Raw genomic sequence first — 19937 nt, forward strand, 5'->3', positions numbered from 1 at the left:
CCTCTAATAAGTATTTCCTCATTACTCCAGCTAATTTGACCTCCAGCCTCTTTGAAGTCCCCCAACATTTTGCTAGTGTATTATGACACATCATACGCCCCTTGTAGCTAGTTGCATCCATGCTTCATTAAGAACTAAGTGGAAACTGTGAGTCAAGGTTAAGTGACCAATTCTGTGATCTCAGGCCACAAAACTGGACACAGCATCCAGGGTTCTAGGATTTGAGCTGTAGATAAATAACAGAGCCTGCATTTAGTTCACTGAAAAAGGTAAAAGTGACTTTATATGCACACACATTCTCTTATTCTCTCTTCATGTCCCTTCTATCTGCCTTCTGCTCACAGAAAAATCATAAGACAATTTGATGGATGTGTTACTTTTTTAATAAATAGAAACCACATCATTTCATTTGTTACAGAGAATAATAATGAGAGGCAATAATTCAAGAGGGCCCCGGGAAGCTTTTTCATTGACAAAGTAACAGAAAGGAGAAGCACCTTCACTGCCCAAGCCTATGGGTAATTTTTTTCTTTTGATTTCTGATCTCCCACCCACATCATTATGCCACTTCCAGAATGGAACTCTGCCTTCAAATCTCCTACTAGTTGGAAGGCTGGTCTATCAGCTTGTCTCAGTAACGGAATGGAGGTCCCTAACTCAGCTGAGGAACCTCGACAAGTCTTCTTTGATTTCAGCCTCATCCCAAGGCCCATGAATGTTTTCTTTAAAAAGCTGCAGGCGAATGAGGTAGAAAGGGCAGAGACATGAGATGGAAACCAGCAGAAGGGCAAAGAGTATGGCTCCCACAGCACTAATGGACAGCAGGCCTCCCAAGGCTGAAAATGCAAAAAGCAGTGTGACTCCCACATAGCTGTGGGGAGTACATGCCTTCAGTTTCTTCTGTAACATGGGCCATAGGGCAAAAATCTGGATGGCAAATGTCACCATGACGAAGGCATGTAAGGACCGGGGCAGGCGTGAGGCAAGGCAGACAGAAGCAAAGATGGCCATGTTCAAGGACAGTGTGCTGGATACAATGGCACCATTGGCACCATAGTCAAAGAAGATGAGGTGGCCTAACAGCATGAAGACTGACATGGCATAGATGGTGTCAGTGCTGACGGACTCTGTCAGAGTCTTTAGCACCGGCGAAAAGCCATATGTGAAAGTTATGAAGACTAGGGCACTCTTCAAGTCAGCCCACCGGGTCCGCCCACTCTTCTTCCGTCCTTCACCTCCATCAATGAGATCAAACAAAACATAGCCAATCAGTGAAGAAGCCAGGCCGGTCCCAAAAAGCCAATGGGGAGCCAGAAGACCCTCATCCATATACCACCAGATAACCACAAAAACACAGACACTGCACAGCTGCTGTATCACCACACTGGACTCAAATACCACAGCCCAATATTGGTATTTCCGGGCATAGATGTTCTTCCGGAGCTCTTCCAGGAAACTCTGATCCACGTAGTTATCAGGAAAAGGCTGTCGCTCATACAAGACCTTCTGCCATCTGGCCTCTTTGGTGTTAGTTACAGGCTGGGCACACATTATCCTTCCGCTCAAACTCAGGCCAGTTCAATCTCCCTTGCAGAAGTCCATGTGGTTCTCGATCTTTATAAAGTTTTGAAATAAAACCTCTCTGGAAATTCCATGCTGAGCTGTGGGTGATATTGTACCGACTTTCCCTTGCTTTCAAAGGCAGCAACCCAGGCTAGACCTACAGTAGATGAGTTTGTTCTCTGAGGCAGGACAATACAGCTAAGTTCCTAGAAAAAGAGAGACTATGAATCTATGAAAGTTGTGACAGGTCAAGGGTAGGACTGAGTTAAAATCAAACCAACTTATTGCTTTATTAGAAGTTGATTAGCAGTCTGAACAGAATACACACGGTGGCCATCTTATAATTATGGATATTAAAATTTCATTTCAGATTTTACATTATAATCCCTTGTCAGCTATCACTTATGGAGTGCTCACTATGTGCTAAGAGTGTTACGTAGCTTCTTTCAGTTAATCTCCACAACCTTGCAAATTAGTATCAACCTCACTGTAACTAGTAAAAAAGCTGAGACTCAAAGTGCTTAGGTAACTTTAGCCCAAGTTAACAGTGGTAAATAGTGGATCCAGATTTCAATGAAAATTCTGCCCCAAAGCCTGTGCCTCTAAACCAGTTCTTAACTCAGGAGTTCACATATCCTTGAGGTCTATAGATGGGCTTCAGACCGTTCAAAAACCCTGTCAATGCATACTTGTAGTTGTAATTTATGCAAATTTCTAGGATTAGGTCCCAAGCTTTTATTGGGCTCTCAAAGGCATCTGTTACTTAAAATAAAAACAAAAAAGTTACCGGTCTAAAGACAAAAGTAAACCTCACAATACAGAAAGATATGAGCTTTATGGTTTATTTAACCAAAACCAAGGACTCAAGATTCTTAATCCGTTAACTGAGCTTAACATCCTTTAAAGAGCTATCATCCTACTTATTAACGCCGAAACTCGGGAGGATCAAAGATAATGATACCCTTTTCACAATGGGAAAACTATGAGTCAGAAATACCAAGTTCATCCAGCAAGTCTGCGAGGAAAATTCTTATTGCCCGACCTAATTTCTTCCATAGAGAGCACGATAGGTTTTGCATCACAAGCCAGACACCCTGAGAGCCCCCCTCACTGCAGCAGGGAACCCAGCCCGGGGATCTCACGGCCGCCACGGGGGCTGGAGGGCCAGAGGCGCCGAAAAGGGCAACGCCCGCCCGCAGGGCGGGGGAGGGGGCGGGGGTGGGGCAGGGTAGGGCGTCCCCGCGGGGACCTCCCGGGTCTCCCCCGCCCGCCGCCGCCCCTCACCCGGCCTCGGGCCTGCGGGGGATGGCGGAGGAGGCCCGGACACACTGACTCCCACTCGGAACCCACCTGCCCGCGAGTGCTTAGGGGTGCGCGGCAGCGGGAGAGCGGCCGCCCGCCTCCTTCCCCATCCGGGGCGCCGGGGTCGGGTCGGCGGCCGAGCATTTCCGGGGCTGCCACAACCTCCGGGGTTAGAGCGCCCTTCCTCGGCCTTCGCGGCCGCTGCTGCTCCCTCCTGGCCGCTCAGAGGAACTTCCGGCTTCTGTCCCGGAAAGAACGCTGTGAGCCCGGAAAGCGGATGCTCAACGGGGAGACTGGGACGTAGCGTCCGAAGGGCAAGGGAGAGAGGCTGGGCTGAGAGAAGAGAGATTATAACGGCTACTTTGATGGAGCTCCTATTCTGAACTCAGGCCCTCAGCTGGGGACTTCCCATGCATCCGTGCATCCACTGGACACATATTCACTAAATATCTACAGGTACCAAGCACTGTTTTAGGTGCTAGTGGTAACAGCAGTGAACAGAACAGACAAAAATCCCTCCCCTCATGAAGGTTTCTGTCTTGTGCATTGACCTGTAAAGTGATGATATCATCCTCCTCTCATGGAAGACAAAACTGAAGCTCAGAGAGGTTGTAATTTTTCCAAGGCCATACAGTTGGGAAGTGGATTAACCAAGATTAATATCCAATTGTCTATAGCTTCAAAGTGCAGTTCTTTCCTCTGCCTCCTAGAAGGGATGAGGGTGGAGGGCCCCATGACTGAAAACAGCCAGACACTTTGAATAGGTGCTAATGTTCAGCTGAGGTCATGGAAATACAAGCAGATGCATGAACAGATGGGAGTAATGAAGAAGCAAAGGGATATAGTAGAATACAAGATGTAGTGGACACAAAAGTCAGAAAACCTAAATCCACTCACTAGCTGTGTGACTCAGCAAATCACACTGTCTAAGCTTTGATTTCTTCATCTGTAAAATGGAGATAACACTATTTCCTCTTGGCTACTTAATGGGAGAGTCAACAGGGTCAAATATGAAACATAAAAATGCTTTGTAAAGTGTTGACTGCTGTGTAGCTGCTATTAGCTTACTTTGATCATCCTAATGATGGAAATAGCCAAGTGCAATAAACCCTGCAAAATGATCTCTTTCCATTTCCTTCCAGGTTTCTGTTCCAAGATTTGACAAGATTCCGTGGTTTAGTGAGGCCAGCCTCATAAACAAGCCATTAGTGCTCAGCCTCCCGAAAAGGTAATAGCTCAGCCGCTGAGGGCAAAGGTTTCAAGCAAGGTCTCATGGAAGATGATTTCTTAAGGGTTAAGGGCAATCATCTGAGGGGCACAGCTGATCAGTTGAGAGACATTAGTCAGGTGCTCAAAACCCAGAAAGGGCCAGGGTTTCTAAGACAAAAGTGAGCCCTGAGAATTGGCCTGGCTGGAGGAGATAAGACCTCAATTAACCTCCCTCTGTACCACCACCACTTAACAATGCAAGAGAATTTTGCCCATGGACACTGCCTTTCAAAAGACTTCTGTCCTCTTCATCATCTTTTCTCCCTGCTTTAGCTTGAAGTTTTAAAATTTTAACCATCAAAGTCTAGAACCATAAATTCCTGTCTTTACAGAGTAGCAACTTCCTATATTTAAACTTTGAGACAATCGCCTCCAATCTCACCAGTCCTGCCCTTTCAAACTAACTGCTATGGAACACGTTTCTATTTTTCAAAATTGGGGAAATTCATGTGTAGGGAGCTGCCACTTGAAATAAGTGGGTTTCCTCATTCCTCCCCCCTTTTTGATCCCCAGGTGTAGTGATATACCCCAAGGGGGGATGAAAGGAAGGGTGAGTGTGAAAGCTAGAAAGATTATGCTCTCTGAAAACAGTCTTTCCTCCTGTTGGTAACTGTCACGTACCCTCCTGCCCATGGATAAATGACTCTCCATGAGGGATATCCCCTCCACATCCCCACTTCAATAACATGTACCTTTGCTTTGTCTGCTGCAGTTTAAAACACCACATTCTCAGTAAGCAGCTAAACAATTTTGTGTATTTTCAGAGCACCTATGAAATGTTTGTTGTTCAATTCTGGGTTTTTCTTTTTTTCCATAACTTTGAATATATCTAAACTCTAGCTAATGTCTTAGTATAAAGCAGGCAATCAGAGATTGAATAAACCCAAAGGCTTATTTACTAAATAAAAACACAGGTAACATAGTTCTTATTAAGAGTCGTTAGCAGTTCAAGGATCACCATGAGTAATGACAATTTAGCACCTTTTAATTGGAGGCAGGGTACAAACTCACCTAACAACGGTAGTCAGATGGTCGGCATAAATGAATAGAGCTGGCCAAAGGGAACTGTAGTGAAGGGGAGATCACCTCCCTTCAGGATTGGGACTGCCTGCAGGTATGTGACCTCAGTGGCCAGATCTGCTGGGTTTTCCAACAATAGCAGAAATCTGGATTTTCATGTGAAATGGCTCGTGTCTGACATCGAAATAGGGTAACACTCCACTATCCCATCCCACCCCAGCCCCTTAGACTTGCCCCTGCAGCCAGGAGCAAAGCATCCCTATGCGTGGCTCTCTCACCCCCAGCTCCCTTTTTCCTTGATTGTACAAACCTCTGGTAGGGGGTGGGGGAGGGGACTCAGGGTGGGGGGCTTGAAAAAGGCAGGCCCAGAGCACAACTGATCACCCTCAGAACTTGCTCGCTTTCACAGCCAGACCCCCAAGTGTCAGAGGGGACGGCCAGCCGAGAAGGGAAAGAGTAGTTTTTCCTGCAGCCAGACATGCTTGAGCTAGTTCCAAGGAGAAATTACCTCACATGGTCTGCTGAAGCTCTACTCATGTCTGTACTGGGAGGATTTGGGCAGCAATCTCAACTCTTGTTAAGAGACATGGCGCTTATCTACCTCGCAAGAATTCTAAGACGACTGGACAGCACCTGTGAGGTGCCCTGAGCTTTCAGAAGGACAAGATAGAAATGGAAAGTCTTTTGGAAGGATGCTTTAAGTATCAACAGTTCCTAAGGATTGGAAACTCTTCATGTGGCCAAAGCTCTGAGTTCCAAGCTGTTTATTTTCGGCAAAACCCTTTTTTGAGAACTTGGTTAGAAAGTTCTGAATGTGCTTTAAGTATTACCTAGCTTTGGACAGGCAATTCCAACACAGAACAGTCTGAAAAAGAGAAAGGAACATTTAGCGAAATGTGCTCAGAGCACCCCTAATTGTGAGCTCTGGAAACACACCTACAGGCTTGGAGGAGGTGAGACCTGGGTCTGAAGATCACTGCCTACAGACCACTTCCTTCCAGGAGGTCTCTCTCAGGTTGGCCTGACTGTGCTGAGCCACACCCATCATCAGTCTCAAAAGCCCTCAGGTCACACCAGGTCCTGTTTGTTTGAGATTGTTGTGTGCTGAAGCAGTTTCAAAGTGGCCTCTGGTCTCTCCTGGTCAGCATTTGGGTGTCAAGTCCAAGGCCAACTGTTCACATATCAAAGACAAAGGCAGTGAAGTCAGACCTGGGTCAGACCTGCCTCCCCACTCTCCCAGGGCCCAGGAAAATGGTGGGAGAAATAAAACAATAAATGCCTCATGGACACCAAACTCCCTGCTCATGCCTTTGTTATAAATGAACAAGGGACAGTGAAATCTTTCCTCATAAGAGAGGAGAGGTGTTGTTGGCAGAACTACCAGCGTTCCGAGTGAGTTTCCATTTCTAGGGAGGCCGGGCCAGGCACAGGGCTGTACACACAGGCTGTTTACAATGCTCAGGCCCCCTGCACACCCTGGCTCCTTACGCTGTAATAAAATGCGCTACAGCAGCCAGCAGGGCGGGTCACCCTGGGAAGAGAACTGATGTTATCTCTGCAGCATCTCTGCCTCACCTTCTGCCTGGAAAGAAGGAGTGTTCCAGAGGAAAAGTGTAGTTGGAAGGAGATGTTTCATGGGAGGAAATGGATGGATTGTTTCAGGTTGCAGAGACAGAAACTGAGAAAGCAGGGCAGGCAGGAGAGGACTGCTTTTGTTAAATATCAATTAAATATCCATCTGCTTTTCTGAACAATTATTTTCTTGCCTTGTTTGCACACTGTCTCTGACAATCTAGAACTGGCATTGGTTAGTTCAAAACCAAAGGGACAGAGAAGCCAGAGTGACTAAAGAGGGAAAATCTTGTGGCAGCTCCAAAATGACCTGGGCCCTCCAGGATCGGAGTGGGGAGCAACTCCTTGGGTGTCCCTAGGGTCCTCTCTGAAACAGCCAAGAGCCTGGTTCTTCAAACCAGCGACTACGGTTCTAACTTGCTCTTGTTTTGATTCCTCAGATATCCTCATTCCTCTGCCACTTTTCTGGTTTCATCCAAGAAGGCTATGAATTTGCCAATTTTGTTCCAAGTTCCAGATGTCTTATCTAAGGTACTCAATTTTGTTTTTTAATTGAAAAGAAACCTGGGACTTTCCTGGTGGTCCAGTGGTTGGGAATCCGTCTTCCAATGCAGGGGACGTGGGTTTGAGCCCTGGTCGGGGAGCTAAGATCCCACATGCCGCTGCAGGCAACTAAGCCCATGCACTGCAACTACTGAGCTCGCACTCTGGAGCCCACGCAGCATGACGAAGACCCAGTGCAGCCAAAATAAAAATTAAGAAAAAGGAAGAAAACACCATAGCTAGTTCTAGAATGACAGAAAATTTGGACACAGAGTCATTTCCTATCTCCTTAACACAGCCCTGAGTCTGGATCATCGTCAGTGTTTAACAGAGATTTGTTGAAAGACGTGAATGAACCCCTCTCCTGCACCCTGTCTTGAGTGTCTTAGGGCTCCGTCCACTAGAACTAAGAATCAGGTTAGAATCATCAAAAAGGGACCCCCCAAAAATTCATATTGAGGGATCTTCCCTGAGACCTTCAGAGACTGCTTCTAGCCTGTGTCCAGAACGAACCCTTTTCTGCAGTCTCTAACCCCCTACCCCACCCACCATGAACCCCTCTGTCTCCCACCTACAACGCCCTAAACCCATGGAATTTCGCGTTAAGAGCTCGTGATCTCCCCTTCACCTCACGGAAACCTGCCACGACTGGCTGCCGAGTGACACTCCGGGACGCTGCGCTCCAGGGGCCGGGGGGGGGGGTACCCACATCAGGGGTGTTTGTGCAGCGAGCATCTGCCCCAGGTGGAGGCAGACAGAGGACTCTCGGGGATGAGAGCAGTTTCTCCACCCGAAAGATCACAAGTCACAGCCAGGGCCACTGAAGGCAGCGCGCGAAGCGGCGTTCCGAGAGCAGCCGGCGCATTGCCCACTCGCAGCCAGAGCCAAGGGTGAGCCGCGGTGGGGACGAGCCCCCGTGTCAGGGGATAAACGCTTGCAGAGTCCTCGTGTCGCTGGGCTGAACGCAAATACAGAATAAGTCAGATGCCACCCACACAAATGAGTGGGCGGACGGCCAGGTACGCAACCGCGGAATAAGAGAGAGAGGGGCAAAGTACTGGCGAGAGGAGGTGGGAGGAAAGGTCACCTGCGGGCTGGGGGCGGGGCGAGCGGAGATGGGGCGAGGGAATGATTCAAGAGGAAGCGGCATCTGCACTGGGTCTGGAAGATATTCTTTCCACAAGCGGAGGAACAGCCGGGGGAGCAAAGACAGGGAGACAGCGGGCGGGCAGAACATCAAGGAATCAGGCCGGCAGGAGCACTGGCTGAAGTGGGAGGGACCTAAGGAGAGGGGTGGACCCCGCCCGGGCACAGAGGGGACGTGCGAACGTTCCCGGTTCCCAAGCACAGAAGTGGGTCAGGGCTGTGCTTGAGAGTCAAGCACGAATCCCCCTAACACCCTAGACTGAACGGGCAAGTAGGTAAGAAATGCACCGAGGGGCCTGGGCGGAGACAGGGCTGACCCCTCTGTTGCTGCAGAGCCAGCAAGAAGCCTACTAGTCACTCGTCTCTGAACTTCTTACTGAGATAGGCTCTCCCCTGCTACCGAGCGCCTCCTCGTCCGGGTCTGTTCTGGGTCTCAGTACACCGTGCCATCCTGGGCACTGAGGTTCTGAGGCCGGGGAGGAAAGCGTCTCTAATGAGCGGGTCGAGCGAGAGGCACCCACTTCAGCAGAGCTTAGAATTCCACGGCTGCAATACTCACATGCGGCCACTAGATGGAAGCCAAGAGCAACAGCTTCCGCGGCCTGGCCAATAGGCTGGGCCCGCGGGGAATGGTCTCTAGGCGGACCCAGGAGGTCGCGAGTCCGTCGCTCCTGCTGGGACAGGAGACTCAGGTACCTCATGAACCCCTAACCCTCACCATCACCCTGTCGAGGGCTGACCCTCCACCAGAGAAGGAGAGAGAGAGAGAGAGAGTCGCTCTTGCTGATTGGAAGGGCTAACAGGCGTAGGGGAGACAAAAGTTTACTGTACCTTTGCTGTCTTAGGGTTTGGGGCTGGGCCTGAGAATTAAATTGACAGAGTAACAGGAGAAAAGCACGTAAATTTATTTACTAGAAGTTTTATGTGACACAGGACCCTTTATAAGGAAATGAAGACCCAAAGTGGCAAAACCTGAATGTTTTTATAGTAGGTTAAAAAAAGAGGGGCAAGTGTGGAAAAGTAACTAAACTGTGGGGAGGCTAAAGGAGGATAAGAATTATTTTGAAAAGGTCTGTTTGTACAGAATTCTCTTGGCTTCAACTTCTTGTCCTTGAAGATAAGAATGATGGTTTCCTCCTGGTGTTAGGACATCTCCCATTTGGGGTTTTTTCTCCTGATTTTCAGAAGAAAAGGAGGAGGGTCAGAGCACCCTTCTTGCACCTGCTGTTTTTTCCAAGTGTCTTAGCTCAAAATGATGCTGAGGCCAAAGTGGCAGATTTGGGGGAGGCATATTCTGCCACCCTTCATAGGGACCTGGGATCCCTGTTCCGTTGGGGCACCTGGCAGCTACCTCACATCAGATCCTTGCCTGCCACACAGACCTCCTCAGATCTGAATCCAGCCCCCAGAGTCGGCTGCGAGCTTGAGGCCTGCATGTGTGCGCTGCTCCTTTCTAGAGAGAAACTGTGCTGTACCTTGTGGGAGTGGAATGCACTATCTCTTATCTCTTTCTACTCCTCCAAATCAGGGACCTGTCAGGAAGCTGTGGTAGCCCCGCAGCCAACTAGAGGTCCAGGCCCCAGGGCACAGGTGCAAAGGTCCTGCCACCTGGCGCCTGTCCTCCTCACCATCACAGGTCAAAAGGCAGAACTTCGAACATCCACATTCCAAATGGCCTTTCTGTCCTGCCCAGGAGCCCTCCCAGGGCAGGGGCGAGTCTCTGTGTGACTGGAGCACGATGCCTTAGTGAGCAGCCAGAGAGACAGAGAAGAAACAGAGGCTCAGAGACAGAAAGACAGGGAGAGGGAGACAAACATCAAGACAGCAGAAGCCAGAGACACATAGAGAGGTCAGGGGACAACAGACACCAAAAAGGAAACAGAAGAGGAGAGTCGGAGCTACCAAAGAAGAAAAACAGAAAATGCAGACAGAGAAATGAGGCCTAAACACGTCCGCATTTAAACACCTGTGGAGCAGCTTCTTTACTAGGCAGGGCTTTCACCTGCGTTTTCCAGGCCTTGACAAAGGACTCCTCCCGATGCCGTGAAAAAAGAAAGCGAACCGTGATAATTGGATACTTGAGGTCAGGAGGTGACTTAGAGCTCACGGACAGGCAGAGCCGACGTGGGGCTGATCGGGGAACTGCAGCGGGAGCCCCTGGATCCCCTTTGCCTGCTTGCAGGGTTGGCTGTGACCAATTCTTCGAGGAGAATAAAGTGCCCCCCACTCCCTCCATTCCTGCCCCCAGCCCCGGCTACTCTCCTTGACTGGCTATGTTGTTCCAGTCTTAACGAGTCAGGGGAAAGAGGAGGGCATTGTTTATGTTGCTTTGGGCAGACCTGTGACAAAAAGCCCTGGGTGACAACACTGTACAGTGGAGATGTGGCTGGGAACACATATAGGAGGCGACTTCTGGTTTTCTCACCACTGAGAACTCTATTATTTTTCTCTCATTGACTCTCAGTTTTTGAAAATTCATGACCACCAGGGAAACATCCTCATATACTCCCCATCCCTTCTCCTGTTGATGAAACACATACAACAAGTACAACATTTAAAGGGAAGTACTGATGAATACCACTGATCTGAAATAATGATCTAAGTGTAAATAATGATATAAATAATGAAATAAAAACCAAGTTTAACAAGTCTGGATGGGAAGTACATGGCTGTCGACCATTTCGTGTATGTTTGAAATTTTTCCTAGTGAACAGTAAGAGTATTTTTTTTTTTTTTTTTTTTTTGCGGTACGCGGGCCTCTCACTGTTGCAGCCTCTCCCGCTGCGGAGCACAGGCTCTGGACGCGCAGGCTCAGCGGCCATGACTCACCGCGGCCCCGCCACTCCATGGCACGTGGGATCCTCCCGGACAGCGGCACGAACCCACGTCCCCTAGCATCGGCAGGCGGACTCTCAACCACTGCGCCACCAGGGAAGCCCAGTAAGAGTATTTTTAAAACTGTGTTCAGCTTTGTTCTTTAATTGAGATGCTTGGTATTGTCAGAGAGCAGGAAAATGTGTAATTATGATAGGGTTTTCTTTGTTTGAATATTGAAAATAGTTCTCTGACCACTACTTTTTGGATCCTAAGGGATACAGGAATCATTATGTCCTGATATGGACCCTAAGAGTCCACTCTCTTCCTGAGAAAAGGTAGTCTTTCTTTGACCCTTTATCCAAAGAACTTTCTGGCTGATGGAAACTAAATGTATGTGCTGCTGGACCTTTCTGGGCCAGTTTCCTCACTGTGTTCAAGGAAAGAGTTGAAGTAGGTGACTGATGAGGTGCCTCCCAGTTAAGGCAGGAGAGGGAAGGAGGAAAGGAGCGGAGGCCTTGGGCGAGATCAGAGGCACATTTGCTGGTGCCCCTCGACTCATGCTTGTGGTCCTATTTTTAAAATTGCCATCTGGTGCTTCCATTTTTCAGTTTTTGTTATGTGGACAGGTGTGTGTGTGTGAGAGAGAGAGAGACAGAGACAGAGGAGAGGAAGAGGGAGGGAGAGGGAGAAACAATTCTGTTTCTTTCCCAAAGATTCAAGGAGGCCAAGGACTTGGGCCACGAGCCGGAGCTTAGGCACCTGAGCAGACACTGAGCTCAGATACGAAGGTGTTTCCAGGTGTGAAGTCTGAAGAGCAGGCTTCGGCCTCTGGGGCCCAGCTGAGCTCTACATCATGCCTTGTCCTGGCTGTCCTGTCACACTGCCACCTGCTCTCCTGGGGACAGCTGCTCGGGAAACGAGAACCCCGTGAACATTTCCGAGCCTCCTTTCTTGGTGGCTCTGACTGTACAGATGATACAGCTGGGGGGCCTGTGCTCAGAACCACCGGTCAGTTCACTCTCCCTTCCTGCTAGTGTGCTGAGCGGGCCCGAGGGAAACCGGGAGTGAGAAGGACGTGCTGAGGAAGGAAAAGGCCTTGGTTTCAGGGCTGAGGAAGGAAGCTGAGGCCCAGGGAGAACACAGAATCCCAAACTGTCTGTGTCGGCTGCTTTGTAGACAGGCCAGGCAGGATTGCCCATCACGGCTGCCTAACAAACACATTGCACAGACAGCCCCAGGGCCCTTGCCCGCCTCTCCAAGTGAGGAGGGATACAGTGGCTCTTCTCAGGGATGAGGCTTTGGCTGACAGCGAGTCTCAGGCGGAGTCACTGCCACTTTCCTGGCAGAGGTGACTGAAGCCACACATCAAAGACTTTTTCTTCTCTACATAGACAGCGTGGGCAGGATTAGAGTTGGCCTCTGGCCTATTGGCTGCAGAAACCAGCAGCACCAGGGGGATGGGAGGCCCGGGGCGTATCTGTGACTGACCACGGCCAAGTCTCTCAGCGCCAGGTCTGGAGCCGAGCAATTTGCTTCCAGCCTCTGCGTTTCCTAAGAATTTGGTACAGATGAATTTGTTGCACACAAATGTCCTGTAATGTTTCCCTGAGCACAGTGCTGTTATAATAGTGATCTTCACACATGTGTGTCTTGTAGGGACTTATGGACATACATGTATGCTGGTCATGTCTCTGTTTATACCTGAGAGCTTAAAACGCTTACACTGATTCATTCATTCTGCCAACATGTGTTGAATGCCTACTGTGTGCCAATTCCGAGACAGCTTCTAGATTCCTGTCCTATTTCGGGTCAGTGGTGTTCATCAGTACTTCCCTTGGAAACTTGTACTTGTTGTTATACATGTTTGATCAACATAAACAGGAGAAGGACTTAGGAGTACGCAGGGTAGTTCCTGTGGTGATCACGAGCTTTGAAAACTTGAGTCCAGCGGAAAGAAATAATAAAAAGAGTTCCCGGTGGTGAGAAAATTGGAAGTCAGCCTCTTATACATCCAAAGATGTGTGAGATACGTTCTTGCTCTTAAAGAACTCTCAGCCTGGAGGAGGAAACAAACACATTAAAAAAAAAAAAGAATAACAGTACAAATTGCAACGAGAGTTATACCAAATCTGTGATGGAACCTGAGAGGCAGGCACCCAGGTAAGGGGGTCAGGAGAAAGATTTTCTGAGAAAGAAACATCTAAGCTATATCATAAAGGGTAAGGAGTTAACAAGGCCAGATAGGGCAACATATATGGCATTTTTTCCCTCAGATTCCAAAGGATGACAGTCATCGTGGTGGGGCACCTTGTGCTTTTTTTTTGCGGTACGCGGGCCTCTCACTGTTGTGGCCTCTTCCGTTGCGGAGCACAGGCTCTGGACGCGCAGGCTCAGCGGCCATGGCTCACGGGCCCAGCCGCTCCGCGGCATGTGGGATCTTCCCAGACCAGGGCATGAACCCGCGTCCCCTGCATCGGCAGGCGGACTCTCAACCACTGCGCCACCAGGGAAGTCCGTGGTGGGGGACTCTGGAGTCACAGTTTCAGCTGTCATTCACCTAGCAAGCTCCTGCCGTGCTCCATGCGTGTCTGTTGCTTGGTTTGCCATGAACCCCGTGATTCCAGTCCCTGTCGGGTCTGGTGTATTCTTATGCAGAAACCAGAAGTCCGGAAAAGGTGGCAGAACCAACTGCAGGAAAGACAAGCATCCGCTTCTAACTCGACTAAAACCAAACCTGCCTGAGAACATTCCCACCCCACCTCCAGCATCCAGGCCTTCCTCATCCTTTCAGACCAAGCAAAGATGCCACTTCCAGAAGCCATTCCTGATTCCTCACGTGGGATGCAGTCGCTCTCTTTGCTGAAGGCCCAGAAGCATCCTTGCTTCTTCAGTGATACCTGGCACATCCAGCCTTGAATCGCAATTTCAGACCAGTGTCTTAGTCTCAGAACTGAAAGATGTGAGGGACAGTGGGAAAAGCCTGGGCCCCAGGAGATCCCACCCCCAGGGTACAAGGAAGATAAGGTAGGAGGTTGAATCGGCCCAGAAGAGTAAAGGAGTCATCCCCGGGGGGTGGGAAGGGGGCTTGATGGGCTTGATGGTGGGTGGGGTGGGGGTGGGGGTCCTCTCCAGCCTCCCTCCTCCCTCCTCCCTCCTCCCACAGACAACTGGCCATTCCAGGCTGTCCTCACTTACCTGAAGCGGGTTGGCCAGGTCTTTCTTCCATGCTCTTGCACAGTGTTCCTAGGTTGGAATGCCACCCCCCTCCTTGCTCACCACCTCCAACACCTACCTGAGCACCACCTGTTCTTTCAACCTTCCTCAGACCCTTTCCTTGATGCCCCACTCCCACCAGATGAGCTCAGCGCCTCCCTTCCACTCCCCTGTGGCTTCAGTATATTTCTGCCCTTCAACACCAGCACACCTCTTGGTACCCAGGCTGCTGGGTGGTGAGCAGCTTGCAGTCAGAAGCTGTGTCTTCTTTATCTTGGTGTCCCCAGTACGTAGCAAATGGACAAATACATAAGTCTGCATTCTTCCCTGGCCTTCCTTTGGGCCAGAAACCTTCTTATTCACCTTTGTGACTCCATCACAGCGCCCTCTACGTGGTGGCCTCACAAAGAAGGTTTGTTGCTGAATGATAAATCTAGCCGTTCCCACTCATGCTTTCCCGTGCCAGCCCACAGTGTGGGGATACTGAGTTGATTCTTTGAAAATGGCCTGTACACATGAAATGTATTTTAAATATTTGTCAAAAGAATCCAACGTGGTACATCGTTTAGTCCTCGATCCCCAGTAATGCCGCACCCAAGCGCCATGTGTCTCTTACGAGACAATCCAGCAAAAGTCACCTTAGGAGCACAGCCCAGGCACTCACTCCCCACGCTGCACAGGTATATTCCTCCTTTCCTGTTGCACACACCCCACAGGGCAGCCCAGGAGCAGATCAGGGCACAGGCGTGCACACCTGCAGTGCTAGGTCACCAACTCGACCTCATGAAAGAGGAGACTTCAGTTCCTAGTGACTGCTTGTCCTTGTGGACCCTCCTCTCCCCTGAATTCTATGCTTCCTGAGAACCTATCTCACGACTCTGGTGTCAGTGTGGATGGGGAAGGGTAAGAGAATCCCCAGACGGAATGTTAACCTCAAGCTGCCATTTGCTCCCTTACCAAGCTGTCATCAGTCATGCGAATGAGAAGCCTGTGTTTCAGGTGGAAATGCCCTGAAGCCCACTCTTCCACCCTTTGGCAGAAGTGGAGTCAGAAAGGAAGCAGGGGTTCCAGTGAGCAGAAGGGGTGCCCCACTCTCCCTGCACTGGTTGTTTCTTTGCCTCCCTCCTCTAGGGGAGGGAGCGGGCTCAGGACCCACACACCAGCTCCAGTTCTGCCTAGGGCTTGATGGGCGGCTCCGGGGAGGTGCAGAAGGGCCACGTGGTGCTGGGCAGTGCAGGCTTGAGAGCTGATGTCAGGCCAAAGTGAAGGCGTGAGAAAAGAGGGTCGGATTTCAGAGGGACCAGAGAAGGGAGGTTTGCAGAAGTCTCCTATTCATTTTTCTCAGGCCGTCAGAGGTCTTCAACTAGTCCAGATGGTGGAACTTTTGTATGAAATGTAGGAAGTGTGTCACCCACGAGAGAGCGCAGCCCCTCAGACTGCGTGCTTGGGTTGGAAAGAGGGACCTAGCTGGATTTCAGCCCCCAGCCCCATCCCCGCTGCCAGCTGTCTTATTCCTGTTCCACTGCACGCAGGGGCCCGAGGTCACCATTTAGTCTGTGGGTCAACCCCTCCTGCCTAAACCCTCTCTGAATTTACCAGCCACAGACAAGCCTGGGTTTCATATCCACCGAGATGGGGCTGAGACCGAAGTGTCCATCTCTGTTTCATGGAAGAAATAACGGTTACTTCTCTCACCCCTCCACCCCTTACCCACTTCTTTGCTGCCCCAGATTCCCCACCATTTCCTCACCTCTCTGTCTCTCTCTCTCCGCACAGGCCGGGAGGAACCGGAGAGACCCCACGCTGATCAGAAACAAGCAGCTGTGCTCCACGTGTCGAGAAATGAAAACAGTAGTCGTGGAGGATGGCAGACATGGGCGTGAGCATCCCCAGGGCACAGCTCTACCCCTTCCCCACCAAAGCCCAGCAGAGAGACCATGACGGGGCTTTGCAGGAAGGGCTGCAGATGAGCAGCTGCTGGTCCTGGGCACACCGTCTCCTGACACGATATGGTAAATCTCCCCATTTACAACAAACCAAATGATAAATGAACCAAGGCAGCTTGGGCCAGAGGGGAAGAGGCGAGACGAGCCATGCTGCTTTGGGCTCGTCGGGTAACTGCGCCTTACAGAGGTGCCGGAGGCTGTGGAGCCTCTTCTCCCCCTTACCATGTCTCCAGCACAACACTCCAGCATCACAGCCATGAAACAAGCAGCTTCATCCTGGGGTTTGTCGTAAATTCAGACACGACCACAGTGGTGGTGGAGTTGGGGAGAGGTTCTCTGGTTCTTCCTGGCTATAGGGGTCGTTTGTAACTGGTGGGGGGGGATGGTGGGTGGGGGGAGTTTTAGGAAAAGAAAGGCTATCGGAGGGATGTGGGCTCCACAATTACGTAGCTCTGCCATCAGAGCTGCTGAAGAAAGAGGCGTGTTTTGGGGGGTGCTGTACATGTTGGAGCTAGGACTTGGGTCAGTTTAGGGGGTAGGGTTAGGGGCCTTCAGAGCGAGCACCAGGCTGAGTGGAAGGTTAATTTAGCTAAACGGTTAGGTTAGGGTTTGGGAAGAGTCTCTCCAATTCCAATAGCCTGTGATTCTCCTTTGACTCGGGGAGGAAGGTGGGGCTAGATGTACAGAAAGAGGAAGGACAAGGAGTGGAAGACAAACAGGAGACGTGAGAGAGGCTCCTTTGATGAGTTCATGGCAAAACTGCTTCCAACCAGCAAGCACTTCTCTGGCTTGTCATGTGGGATTTGGAAATTTAACTGAAGCTACCATCAAAGGTGTACCAAAGGTCGGATGTTCCGACCTCTGTTCATGTTCTGCATAATTAGGATCACAGTGTTCAATATTAGCATTGACTGGGATCTGAGAAGCTGGGATTGGGATTTCTCCTGGTCTCATTCGTGGAATCACTGTGTCCACATTTAGAATGCCCTGACGCCAGGCCTAAGCGGGCCCTGGCCAGCTGGCTCACTTGGGACCTTGTCACATGTTCTCTTTCTCAAGACCTCTTTTCTGACCTTTACTCTTGCCCAAACCTGCCCCAAGTAGAAGCACACACCGTGGTTTTACCATTCCTGTAGATGCCCAAAGGAAGGGCCTCAGACACAAAAGTGCCCAAGGGCCCTTCCCTACCATTGTCGAAACCGGGGCTCACAGACCCTGGTGGGAAATGATAGAAAATGAGCGTGAAATACCCTTGTCTCACTATGTGCAGTAACAGCTCCCCTTCCTTCTGGGGCGGGGACTGGGGAGAGGAGGGGCTGTCTGTCTGCTGTTGTCACTGAGACCCCTCCATTCTCTGCAGGGGGTTGAGCGGAGATACTGGGAAAGTATAAAAAGACTCCTAAAAATAGAAGGGACTTCCTCAACTTGATATAGGGTGTCTACAAAAAACCCACAGCTAACAACGGACTTAGTGAGGAAAGACTGGATATTTTCCCCTAAGACCAGGGACAAGACCAGGATGTGTGCTCTTGCCACTGCTGTTCACCATTGTACTGTACGTTCTAGTCAGGACAGTTAAGGCAAGAAAAAGAAATTAAAGGTATCCTGATTAGAAAGGAAAACATAAAACTCTATTTGCAGATGATGTGATTTTATATATAGAAAGTCCTAAGGGATCCATAAAAAATCTACTAGAGCTAATAAATGAGTACGGCAGAGTCACAAGACACAAGATCAATATACAGAAAATAATTTGATTCCTAAATATTCACAGTGGACAATCCAAAACTGAAATTAAGCAAACAATTCCATTTATAAAAGCATCAAAAAAGTAAACTACTTAGGAGTAAATTTAACAAGAGAAAGGAGAAAGCAGAAAATGATTTATTAATGACTCATATTAAATACAACCTGAGTTTGCTAAGGTAGTACGTTATTTCTTTAAATTAGAATGCAGTTTGGGGCATTGTTCTACATGGGACTTTCTTCCATTGGTGCAACCAAGAACTATGATAATCCCAGATGATCTGAAACTATCCTTTAGCAACTGTCCATAGCAAATACTATGAGTCATAGGTAACTCAAAGATTTAAATCAGGACACAGCTTTGTATCTGGTTATATCGGTTGTGGATTGAGAAATACAATAAGTAAAATGCTTAGGGAATGCTTTAGGGATGAGCTTCTTGAGTGGTTTCATTTTCTGGTTATAGTACACAGTTAGACAAAAAAAGTTGTTTTTAACCTCTTTGCCTGAACAGCTATGGAAACTACTGTAGAAACTATAATCTTCCTTTCTACCTTCATAAGAATAGTACAAGGCATAGGATAGGAGATCTCTTTGATAAAACTTAGGCAGAACTAAATACAAATTCTCCATGTGGAGGACATATCTAATTCATAAAGTGTGGGAGGTTGCACATAAATTTTCTTGAGTCTAAGACAGCCTCTGCTACTTTATATTGACTAAAATTACTGTTATCAGTTTGTTGTCATTTGCTGCTTTCTTATCAAGATCAAATATATCAAAAATAAAATCCAGTCAAAGTTGGATTAGTTGGATTTCAGGGTTTTTTCTGCATTTAACTACCAGACCGGGAAGAAGGACTAAGTTTTCACTTTATTAAAAAACTCAAAACGTGGAGTCACCCTGGATAAGGCACCAAGATAGGTGGACTTGCCTTGCGGTAGATGGTTGAAATGTAAACATACAGTCACCCTTCCATATGACTAAACAGAAAAGTTATATGTGATCTAATGGCAATCTTTACTTTGTTTCCTCTACAGAGAGCAGTAACGTGGGAAAATAAATAGGTCTTTTTGTAACCTTAGATGACAGCAGGAGTTGTTATATTGCCCTGTATGAGCTCAGAGCCATTTGTACAAACTAACATATAGACTCAGATACACCAAAACCACGTCCTGGCCCAAGCAGACAGGGCCGTGGAAGAAATGTGTATTTGAGCATTACAGACTCCAGCACTAGTGACATTTACTGCCCCCAACTCTATACTATTTAAGTGCTCTTATATTGGATCACAATAAAAGTCATTCTAAAAAATATTCCTTACAGACTTTAAATGGAAAACTGGAATTTCTGAGCCAAAGGTACTCTTCTATGAAAGAGACTTTTGAAATGTTTTGTTCCAATTTATTTATCTTGCAAGTTTGGTACTTTAAAGAAAGTCTCAAATCCTGAGTCATTAATTGTGTGTGTGTTTTTTTAAAACAAGCTCTTATTCCTTTAAAGCTAAGACCGAAGTTTGAACCAATCCTAAAATCATGTCAATTCCAGACAGAAGTATCATTAGATTGGTCTTTTTTTTTTTCAGTGTAGTGAAGGACAACATCCTACTTCTGTTTGAGATTTAGCTAGTGTGACTCTTAAAGTCAGGTCCTCGTTCTGTTTGTAGCTTATAAAATCTGTCCTCACAGTTTTTAAATCTCACTACATATATAAGCATATTGGAATTGTCCTTACTGAAATAATTTTTAAAGTGACTTTAATTATAGCCATTGTAGGAATTAAATGACGTTTGTTGACTGG

At 48.5% G+C, this 19937-nt stretch overlaps 2 protein-coding genes across 2 annotated transcripts in view; one reads left to right on the forward strand and one right to left on the reverse strand.

Annotated features, from left to right (window-relative positions):
- Nucleotides 1–366: 366 nt before the first annotated feature.
- PIGC (phosphatidylinositol glycan anchor biosynthesis class C) lies at nucleotides 367–3032 on the reverse strand. Its single transcript, XM_082677515.1, has 2 exons — nucleotides 2914–3032; nucleotides 367–1769 (listed from the first exon to the last, which is right to left on the reverse strand). Exon 2 carries the CDS (start codon nucleotides 1549–1551, stop codon nucleotides 658–660), a length of 894 nt encoding a protein of 297 aa, XP_082533641.1. The 5' UTR covers nucleotides 1552–1769; nucleotides 2914–3032; the 3' UTR covers nucleotides 367–657.
- A 656-nt stretch (nucleotides 3033–3688) lies between these two features.
- Nucleotides 3689–19937, forward strand: part of LOC309822983 (uncharacterized protein C1orf105) — a gene marked incomplete at both ends in the record, with an annotated part of 20566 nt that continues 4317 nt past the window's right edge. The window contains 5 exons of the mRNA XM_082655098.1: nucleotides 3689–3709; nucleotides 4008–4093; nucleotides 7167–7257; nucleotides 16222–16296; nucleotides 18386–18440. Of these exons, the coding sequence (XP_082511224.1) occupies nucleotides 3689–3709; nucleotides 4008–4093; nucleotides 7167–7257; nucleotides 16222–16296; nucleotides 18386–18440 (328 nt within the window). The remainder of the gene's footprint in view (nucleotides 3710–4007; nucleotides 4094–7166; nucleotides 7258–16221; nucleotides 16297–18385; nucleotides 18441–19937) is intronic.

Source organism: Grampus griseus (assembly GCF_964374135.1).
Source record: "Grampus griseus genome assembly, chromosome: 1".
Lineage (NCBI taxonomy): Eukaryota > Metazoa > Chordata > Mammalia > Artiodactyla > Delphinidae > Grampus > Grampus griseus.